Source organism: Pinus tabuliformis, chromosome 8 (genome assembly GCF_031772625.1).
Source record: "Pinus tabuliformis cultivar Carrire ecotype Pingquan chromosome 8, CPIR1, whole genome shotgun sequence".
NCBI lineage: Eukaryota > Viridiplantae > Streptophyta > Pinopsida > Pinales > Pinaceae > Pinus > Pinus tabuliformis.
Window position 1 is genome coordinate 1805295106 of NC_142294.1, and position 11253 is coordinate 1805306358.

General features: G+C 38.8%; 1 protein-coding gene across 2 annotated transcripts in view; it reads left to right on the plus strand.

Moving 5' to 3' along the window:
* The window catches only part of LOC149243453 (GDP-mannose transporter GONST1-like), a 192525-nt gene extending 187811 nt beyond the window's left edge, over positions 1-4714 (plus strand). For both annotated transcript variants that reach the window (XM_089374520.1, XM_089374521.1), the window contains exons 7-10: positions 2237-2391; positions 4050-4166; positions 4293-4390; positions 4651-4714. In XM_089374520.1, the coding sequence (XP_089230646.1) occupies positions 2237-2391; positions 4050-4166; positions 4293-4390; positions 4651-4697 (417 nt within the window). In that variant the 3' untranslated portion in view covers positions 4698-4714. The remainder of the gene's footprint in view (positions 1-2236; positions 2392-4049; positions 4167-4292; positions 4391-4650) is intronic.
* The last annotated feature ends 6539 nt before the right edge of the window (positions 4715-11253 follow it).

Genomic DNA, 11253 nt, shown 5'->3' on the forward strand with positions numbered 1-11253 from the left:
TGCCCAAAAGAACAAGAACAAAACTTGACTTGCTGTAGCTAGCTTCCAGCCGTCTATGTCCACTTGCTCTTGACACCTGGAAGTCCTTTGCCTCTTTTAGTCACATAGAGATTGCTGCTTTAATGTCTTTGCATACCAGCTGCTCACAATGTGTTTATTCGTTCAAATACCTTAAATATATTAGCTCCAGATCAACTCAGCTTCTCACAGTGGTCTTTGCCCTTCAAGATCACTATATAATCAGCCTTCCAACCAGCACTGTCCACTTCTCCTTGTTGAACAGACTTCAACCAACACACTCAGAAATCTCTCTTCCACAGAATAGCAGTCTTGCTATCCTATTTCTCCTTCTCAGGTACCTCGGCCCCTGCTCCTAGGGCTTATGAGGACTTTCGCTTAAAATAAGATTCTATGAACAGAAAGAAAATATAGTTACAAAACCATAATAACAGGATTTCCTGTTCCAAGTCTGACAATGGCTCTTACACCCCTATTAATGGCCTCAGTTCTGATTGGTTGTTGGTATCTTTGCCTATATGTTCTGCACAGATGACTATGACTTTGTGTCTCAGTCTTCAGATATATTCAAATTGACAACGAGTTGAATTTAATTGTTTTGAGTTACATGAACCGGTTTTCTTGGTTTCCATGGTTATGGAAGAAATATTCACTGCATCACAGAAGTCTTATATTTCTGAGACATACTGGTCCCATTTTCATAACTTGCAAAATTAGATGAAATCAAACCTAAGTAGGCATGAAAAATCTTGCTTTGTCTGGCATAGAATTTTACACATTAGTTCCACAGCTGCAATTTCTGACTTAAGCACAGTTTCAGTCAAAGTCTTAAGTTATATGAATAATGCTTGTACGAGAACATGAAAGCAATAAAAATAACACACAACAATGGAAATTATTGTTGTATTTCACCTTAAAGAATCTGGCCTGATGCATATTATGACAGCATTTGTTTCTGGTTTGGTGTGGTTGTTTTAAACATGTTACTTTAGAACTTATGTCGTGGCTTCAGTGTATGTTTATTATCGCTCTTTCAGTTTTTTCTTCCAGAGAGAGATCCTTTAATATTTTTTAATTTGTATTAAAAACAAACTTTAAATTGAAGCTCCTCATGTATACTGAAAAAATAACATATGATCTAATTGGGGTTTCCAATAAACACATAATGTACTTCAATTATGCTTGTTACGGCCCCGTATGGGAGAGATGATGCCCCATAACGTTAAATTAAAAGAAATAAAAAAATGCCTACATTACCAAAATTTAAAAATAACAACAAAAAATCTTTCAATATCGAACATACGTATTAATAAATAATAACGAAAAAATATTTGAATGTTGGTCATGAATAGACTTTCAATGTCCACTATAAATAACATAATTTTACATAAATTTTAGTAAAAAATTTCTAATTTTGTCCGCGAGTGCTTTGTACTTTTTAAGTTTTTAGTATGAAAGAGATGTGTAATACCTTCACTAAATATGGAGTTTACACGTGAGATCTAAAATAATATTGATAATTCCTTTCTTGCGGTATTTAAAAAAAAATATTAACAAAAAAATAAATAAATTTCAATTTCCATATCAAGTAACATTATTTTATATTGACTTTATATAGAGAGAAATAAATAAATTGAAGTAAAACTATTCTCACTTACTTTTCCATTATGAGGAAGATAGATCCTTTTATACTTTTCCATTATGTTTTAAAATTTCTTATGGCCATAACATTTCATTGGTGTGTTGTTCAAAATCAAGGAGATGTGAAATTCTTTTTATGTTCAGCAAGGAGTTGACACATGGCATGTGCGCATGCACACACACATATATAAAGAACCAGCATAGATCTATCTTAAGTCTGAAGAGGGATCAAAGCTCTCGAGGTGCAAGTTTTTTTTTCAAGTTTTGCACTCTAAAGAGGATTGCACATCAGGGGATTCAATCCCTGTTAGTGCTTGATAGATCCGGGCTTAAGATGGATCTATGCTGGTGAATATAACCTTGTCAAATTGCAAGTCTATTTGCAAATTCTATGAGTTCAACATCATTTGTAACTGTAATCTAAAGAAGATAAGCTCAGAAATATATGAATTTTTTGTTTATCTAACTTTTATGCACATAATATTATAAACTTCGACTTGACATGGTTTTATAGTTCTCTGTTGATTACATTCCTGAAGTATGAAGCTAATTACAAAATCTCATCGTCTGTCTGCAGCTAACACTGCGCAGAGTTATGGATGTGGCAAAGCAACAAACAAAATCAGGAAATTTGAATGAATTCTCAATGGTGTTGCTGAACAATTTACTTTCACTACCTTTGGGACTTTCACTAATTATAGTATCCAATGAATGGGAATACTTATATTCTTCGTAAGTCTTCTTTTTCTATTTATTCTTAAGCAAGGTCTTTCCTTTTATTTGTAATGTGCATTTAATGCTTCAACTCTCTCACACACTCTCTCTCGAGTCTTGATAGGTACTTGAGTTGTACAAACTCATTTAGTATTCTATAACACCGTGACTTTGCCTTAGTTTTATAGACCTTGTTTTTGTTTGCTAGGTTATGTGAGTCTTAAGATGATTGACAAGCCTAATCTATGGCTTGAGTAGCCATGACCTAGGGGCATCTAAGCTGTCAAAATCACCCGGGGATCGCACCCAGCCTGGACCACATCAGCCCTTAGCATGGCTGGATTTTTCCTATGGAATTTCAAACTGATGACCTTTACATCACAACGTGCCTTAACAGAACACCCTGTCACAATCTACTCTACACCCTGTGGGCCACAGATTTATAGATTTATACATATGTTCTAATGTTATATCTCGTAGGTTTCTTTCTTTATATTATTTTTGACATTTCTAATAGTTGTTTTTGCACTCTCACATTGTATTCATACTGGTGGTACCCTTCATTCCCATTGACCTACTTTTGTTTTCATTTATCAGACATTAATAATTATCTTAACTTATCTTATCAAACAGTAGTTTTACTTGAGAACCGTACATGTATCTGAACATTTTCTGTCATAATCTGCTCATTTTTCTCATAATTCCAGTTTTTGCACATATAATGTCCAGAAGTGGTGTGCTTGACTCATTGATTCAGTAGTTGGCTCTCTTCCGAGTACTCGCTGTATTGGCTCAGCTCAGCCAAGAAAATGAGCGACTGGAAGGTTAATCCAGTGACTGGAAGGTTCGGTCAACTTGGTCAAAATAGCTACAATTTTGTGTTTGATCAAAAGTTGGAGGAGTCTTGCAAGACTCGCAGAGGATGGCCGAGTCTTGTAAAATGCTAAGTAGGATAAGGGACACTCAAAACGCCCCTCTTTTTGACCAAAGTTCTGGTGGAAATCCAGCGGAAACTTTGGCTCTGACCATAGTTCCACCAGAGTCACAGTTGCGTTCATGATAGAACTGTTCCTTGGGGATTTTGGCAGTCTCTGAATTGACCTAGTACCTTTAAAAGCTTAAAAACAACTGGATCTGTCAGAACTCTGGCTGCGGTATTTTGCTAGATTCTGGAGTAGATGACAGAAATGGGGTGTTTAGATTGCAGTTATTAATACGGAGCTGAGTTTGACCTGAGGAACTTGGCCATGATATACATGTCCAAAAAAACACATTCCAATGACTTCTGACCTAGAATTTGTAAATATGAATTTTTGGACTTTGAAGTACATATGTAAACATTCACATCCATTTAATTTTACATGCCTTTATTTTGATGTCTTTCAAGAGGATTGTCATAGAAAAATCTTTTTGTTTGTTTGTTTCTGTAATTCTTTTCATATTTTGTGAAGTTCTTTATATTCTGTGTTGTCTGCTAAGTATTTCGCGAGTTCTAATGAAACTCTTGCTCTTCAGTTTGTTGAGTCATTCTCGAGTCCGCATCTTGTGACTTTGGCTTGATTACATGTTTCCAGATTGAACAATAATACAAACATTTCAAATTTCAATAATATGTGAATGGAATGGATATTTCTAGTACAAATAATCTCATTATTTGATTTACAATTTCAAAGCAGGCCCGTACTTAGGATTCCAGTGTTCTGGGTTGTGGCAACTTCCAGTGGATTGCTGGGCCTAGCGATTAGTTTCACATCAATGTGGTTTTTGCATCAGACTGGACCTACAACATATAGGTTCGCATTCCGTTTTGACTTTGACATGTTTTCACACTGGAGGATGCATGTAGAGTAAATTGAGAATATGTATTTTTGGACGATTATTGTTCTTTTCAATACTTATGTAATGTTTGTTGTATGCAGTTTGGTGGGATCATTGAATAAGATTCCTATCTCACTCGCTGGGATATTGCTCTTTAAAGTTCCAATAAATGTTCCAAATTTATTCAGCATACTTTTCGGTAATCCATTGTTGGACAAGAGACTTGTTTTCCATTTTGGATTTAAATTCTCATGATTCTTATACATGGATTCTCATGTTCTGAATTTAGAAAATGGTATCACAATTTATTTTATAGTATAAAAAATATATGGTGTCGACTAGAGTCATGATTTTCATGGGTAGGTGGTTTCTTTTTCAATCATTTATATTAGTGAGTAGTATAATGTGCTGGTTCTGTTGATCAGTCTCTTTCTCACAACATGTCTTGCCACTTTGCAGGACTTTTCGCAGGAGTATTCTTTGCTAAGGCCAAAATGTCGAAGTAAATTGAAGTGGCAGTCAATATACTAAACTTAGAGTGTTGCATGTTGAAAAGGGTGGGGAATTTTAGAAATCCCATTCGCTGGTGCAGATCCTTTTTGTAGGATCTCTGATCTCTCAAATCGTCTTAATTATTGAATCACAGGTTTTCGGGCCTGTGAAACTGAATTGTTCACTTTGTGTGTGACTATTATCAATTAATCATGAGTCTTGAATGGGCTTCTGTGACAGTGTGACGTACAACAACCATTGGAAGCTTATCTTATGCTCTAATTGTAACTGAGCAGTAAAGCAAATCTCTTTTACATAAGAAGGCATATCTATAGACAAAATACGTTCCAAAAATGGACAGCAGATGATTAGTATTGTCCTCCAGTGAAATTTTTATAATGAATCTCCCACTTAAATATGTCAAGCAGTCCTTGACTCTACTGCTGAAGATAAAAAAAAGACATGGGAAGCAAAATAAATGGGCGTGGCACCTTTAACAGGTTGACAATTTTTTCGAGATGTCTCTACTTCCGAACTGGTGCAAGCCAGGTCTACTTTAATTATTTAATATTCATTTTCAATGCTAAATGTCGCATGTTGTGCCCTCATGGACAGACTCTTTGGATGCAACACACAAATCAAAGTCTTTTCAATGGCTTTGGTGTCGCAATCTCACATTTGTAATGCTTTTTTTTTTGGATTTTTGAAAGTGCACCTCTTTGGAAATCTAAAGAAAGCTTTTGTTGTTCTCCCTTGAAAGGTATTTAATCCGTTGCATAAATATTGCAGATGTTAGTTTGGTGATCCATATTCATCTGGTTAGTACTGTATCAGGTATCTTCTTCATGTTATGTTTTTTTCTTTTTTCACAAGAACGGTTATGGATTGTATTAATTGAATGGCCTAAATACCAGACTTCTGATTACAATAGGGGTGAGCCCGATCCAAGTAGAATCGACCTTCTGAGGTACTATGGGGCTTGTATTCCCCTTCCAGCTCTTTTTGGGTTCAGCAATGTAGTTTATTTCTGCGATTTGCCCAAGCTTGAATATACAAACAAACTGATTTAAAATCAAACAATAAAACATATCAGCTGAGTTGAGTTATGGAATTGGATCCCATGTTTCGTCCCCGTCTCTTATCATTGCCCCGGCGGAGAGAAGTGCAGCTTTATTAGCTTCAAGATCTGCTTCTTTGTTGTTATCTCTCAGAACATGAAAGTAATTCAGTTTTTGGAACAGCTTCGCCACGCTTCTGATTCTTTGTATCAGCCTTGCTAATCTTAAGTCCCGAGGTGTAGAATTGGTCACCATGAGTTTTATGATCACTTGGGAGTCCCCAAAAATATTTGCCTCCTTGATTTCCAGATTCAAGAGCGACTTGAGACCTTGGTAGAGGGCCAATGCTTCAGCTTGGATGCTGGAGTTGATCCCCAGACCCTAGGCAAAGTTGTGGATCGATATGCCTTCAGTGTTTTTAACAGTTCCTCCTGCCCCAGCCTTGCCAGGATTTCCTTTTGCTGCCCCGTCAAAGAAGAGAGAGTGCACCTTTTGCTTGGAGATCCAGTCTTGAAAATCCTCCTTATTTTTCCCCTTATTTGCCATTCCTCGGGAGAGACCATGCTTCTGACGGCTTGGTGAAATTGCAGGTTCAAGGAGGTCCCCCAATCAATGTCTAGCTGACTGAGATTCGAGTCGTCTTTTTGATCTCCCAGGCATTCTTTTAACTGGATCTTTACCTTGGCCGCAACCACCTTGGCATCGTGCTGGATGCTTCTGAAAATTCTGCTGTTTCGCTCTAGCCAGATCTGCCAGCAACAAATTTTGAGGAGAGAAGACCAAGCCGCTTTAATCACTTTTTTTTTTTTTTTGGGGGGGGGGGGGGCGGGATAGTTGTTTTTCCAATTAGCGAACAGATCTGTTATGGAGGCAGGGAGCTCGAATTTGGGGTTCCAATGGTCCATCAGCTCTCTCCAGACCTGCATAGTGAAGTTGCATTTTAAGACGAGGTGCGTGGCACATTCCACATACTCTTTGCACAGGGAACACCTGGACGGGCCATAGAATCCACGCCTCTGAAGATTGTCATCGGTTAGAATTTTTCTGTGGCATAGGAGCCAACAGAAAATGTCGATTTTGGGCAGCGAGGGGATGCCCCAGACAGCCTTCCATGGAGCCGGATCAGGAGGTATGTTTGGAATTGAGGCGAGATTCGCATATCCCTGGGCAACTGTGAAGCCTGCCGAAAGAGCGCCCCAGCCTCGCCTGTCTTTTCTGCGGATGTGCGAGGGGGCAATCCCATTCAGCAAATCGCGGAGGTGGATGGAGTCCTGGAGGAGATCCGAAGGCAGGTCGATCAGGCTCCAGCCAGCCCAATGCGTCCCATCCCACGAGGATATATCCCACAGTGTGGTTTTTCCAGAAGCCGTCAGCCAATCTCTCAGCGCCTTCACGGATGGACAGTCACCAATTGGATCGCGGTCCATGATGCGGTCAGTCCAGATATTAATTTTTTTTCCCATTTCCAGGGATCCAGTAAGCTTTGGATCAGATCAACGGGGCAGCTTTGGAGCAGAGACTAGCAAAAGGCGAAACACCTTGTGGGAGAGGCCCATCCAAACATCTAATCCGCTCGCCTTTGAAGTATTTTCTCCAAAGCGCTAGCTGAGCCCAGCCAGGCTTGGGCGCGATAATTCTCCAGAGGAGCTTGGCTCCCATAGCAATGTTCTGCAGGGGAAGTTTCTTGAAGTTAAGCCCTCCCTCCATCTGAGGCTTGAGGACAGTCTCCCATTTAACAAGAGGGATTCTCCTCTCATTTTGTTTACCTCCCTTCCAAAAGAAATTTCTAATATGCTGGTCCATTTTCTGAAGAATGCCAATTGGAGCTAGAAGCACTGAGAACTGAAATAATGGGAGACTGCTGAGAACGGCTTTGATAAGGACTGACTTGCCCGCCATATTTAGCCAGTTAAATCCCCATGCCTGGAGTTTGATCTTGAATTTTTCTACCTGAGGAAGCCAATCCCTGCTATAGGCACGCTTGAGAAAGATAGGGAGCCCCAGATACTTGAACGAGGTCCATTCTGAGGAGGCAACAAATCCTAAGCATCTGGTGATGGAATTAAGCAGAGTGGGCGTTGTATTCCAGCAGTAAGTGTGGCACTTTCCCTTGTTGAGACTGCTTCCGGACTCCATACAAAACTCATCAAGAGCCTCTTTGAATCTGTTGGCAGAGTGGATCGAAGCAGCCCCAAGAAGCAGGGTATCATCTGCAAACAGGGCGTGGTTGATGTTTTGGACCCCCCTCGCAATGGAAATCCCTGAAATCTCCTGATCTTGCATTTTTTTATTTAGGTGGAAACTGAGAACGGAAGCTTGAATAACAAACAGAAGAGGAGACAAGGGGCAGCCCTGTCTTAGTCCTCTTGAAGCTTTAAAGAATCCAACAGATCTACCGTTGACTAGAGGAGCAATCCATGGTTCCGAGATGCAAGCCCGGATCCATTTGGTAAAGCTCTCCCCAAAACCAAATTTTTTCAAAACATTCAAGAGAAAGCTATGTCTAACACGATCAAAAGCATTTGCTAAATCCAGTTTGATAGCCATACCTTTTTCTTTGCGCTGCTGGCTTGACAGGATTGCCTCTTGAACTAAAATGAAGTTGTCCACCAGTTGTCTTCCATGGATGAAGCCCCCTTGGTTCTCTGGAATGATTTTAGGGAGAATATGCTTCAGCCTGTTAGCAATAATTTTGGTGATCAGTTTGTAACCAGTGTTACAAAGGGAGATGGGACGAAATCTATTAAAGGAGTTGGCGCCCTTTTCCTTGGGGATGAGAGCAAGGAACGAGGAATTTGTACTTCCTCCTATTTTTTGACAGGCTTGCGATTTTTGAACCATTTTATAGAGATCTTTTCCCACGATGTGCCAGCATGTTTGGAGAAAGAAGAAAGAGGAAAGAACTTATTTTAATGTCCACGAGGCTAAAGATAGCCTATGGGATAGATTGCTTCTTCATCTGCTTGATCAACCCTTTTTCTATGAAGCTTCACAATAAATGCTCCCAGCGTCTCGACAAACCCCTCGCTAAATAGATTATCCCAAGAGCTCGCTGCCAGCGTATTTGCATAACTTTCCCTGTTGTCTTTGAAGGCCTCACATTCTAAAATGAAATGTTTTTCTATTTCCAATTTTCCAGAAGAACAAAAAATGCATACCCTTTCCTCCCACACTTCCTTTGGCCTTTTCCAGTGCCCTGTTTCACAACGGAGTTGATGAGAATTAGTCCTTAACTGAGCAATAAGAATTTTGGCTCTCCAAGATATATTGGCCTCTATGTATGCTTTTGATTGATGATTATGAGTGGGATTAAACACTTAAATATAGTAATTTTTCTTTCTTCTTAGCTCCTTCTCCCAAGTACGTTTGTGGAACTTTTCCATAACAAAAGCTTTTATCTCTTTGCTGTTTATGGGACACGCGTTCAAGCAAATACTCTATTTACTAAACCATTTGTTATTTTGTTGCATCCAAGTTTTTTAGCTCTTGCATAAGCTATCATTAAAGACAACCTTAGGCCATCTACCATCTTCCATTTGCTCATTTTTTTTTAAATACCTTATGACTTGCACCATAGCAATTGCTTCAATAGGAGTAGTCTCTGTTTCACTTAACAAGATATCATAAGGAACTGCACTTTTTATCTTAAATTTTTTTGTAATCAAACGCTTCTGAATTTTCTCAATTTGTCTCCACTGCATGTTGGAGGCACTGCTAGCCCACAGTTCACAACCATAGAGAATCACCGGAATCATTAGAAGCCCAAAAAAGAGTTTGAGTGGTCTTCCAGTCCCATAACTCTGCCTCTCTACACCTATTTTGAAAAGCATAAAATGCATTCCAACCCCCCAAAGTTCTTTTCTTTCTACAACCGTTCCAACTTAGATTTTTGTTGAAGTCAATCCTGAGGTATTTGTAATCCGCAACTTCTTCCAGAATGTTGCCTTCAAAGTAGAACTGACACTGGTTATGTTTTCTTTTCTTAGAGAAGACTACTTTCGTTTCACTGATATTGACTTGCATCCCCACACTTCTACAAAAATGCTGAAGGAATAATAAGTGCTCTTGCAAACCAAGAGCCGATTTAGCAATCAGAATAAGGTTATTTGCATACAAAAGAAAGCTTATAACAAACTTGCACAAATAGATACCATCACCCTCTTACGAATTTAACCACTCCTCAAGCTTGTCGATATATAAACCAAAAAGGGTAGGAGACAGTGGGCAATCTTGCTTGACCCCGATATCGCTTCTAAAACTTTCAGAAATGCCTGTCGAAGTTCTAATTTTGACTTTCACATCTTCATACAACCTATGCACAACTGCTCTCAAATGTTTAGGAACCACAAGTTCCTCCATTCTCTGCCAAAGTTTATCCCTAGGAATCGAGTCAAATGCTTTACTGAAATCAACAAAGCAACAAAAGGCTTCTTCCTTTTTCTCCCAAATTTTTTCAATGACGTGCCTTAAAGTTATGCAATGATTAGCTGTGGAATGGTTAGGTCTAAAACCCGCTTGCCCTTTAGCACGCTTATCTCTTTCTTCTGCCCACTTGCTAATTTTGTTTTCTAGCATGCTTCCAAATAGCTTTGCAAATAAAGAGTTTATCATGATGGTCCTATAATTGGAGGAATTATTAACGTCACCACTCTTGAAAATAGGTATTGCCAGACTAGTTGACCAATCTGTGGGGAGCCCTTGTTGTATGATGTTGTTGAAGATTTTTGTAATGTGAGGTGCAAGAATCTTTGAGCCCCACTTTAGATATTTTGCTTGGAGTTTAGCTAAGTCTTTTGCTTTTCCAACGCCCAACTTCTTGATACCCATCTCTACCTCTTATACTGTGAAGAGTTTATTATCAGTGTTGACCAAGGGGGGAGGGTCAACCTTGGGAACCTGCTCATAGAGTTGTCTTGCATAATCAAACCATTTAGAAGCTGTAATATTATTTCCAATTTGTATCTTTTTTGGTTGGAGCTCCTTCCAAAATAATTTGGGATTATTTTTCCCAAGGAAGATTAATTCTTCCCTCCTTGAAACCATGAAATCGACCTTTTTCTTGCTTAATAACTGCTTGTATGATTTGAGCTTTATGTTATCCTTGTTTGACTCTTTCCACATTCTCCTTGCCTTTTTGCATTCCTTGTCAAACCAAGCATTAACCGAAAAGCAAATTGTTTCAGAGTTCTTAATTTTTGTTCTTTTGCAATTTGCAAGTGCACATTGAATTAAATGTGTTAATTCATGACTATGAAGGTTGTGACTTGTAATTTTCTCATTCTCAAAGAGCCTCTCTAACGTCATTTTGAAGGTATTACAATTTTCTGGCGTCAAAAGAATTCTGCCCTGTGGGAGATTTTGTTGGACATGCTGAATTTTTGACTCTAATTGTTTTTTTCCAATCCAAGAGAAACATAAATAAATTGGCTTGTGATCTGATTTCAAATCCCACAGCTGATCTCCAACCAAAACTTCTTCCATTTTCTCACACAAACCATGCGAGCAAATTACA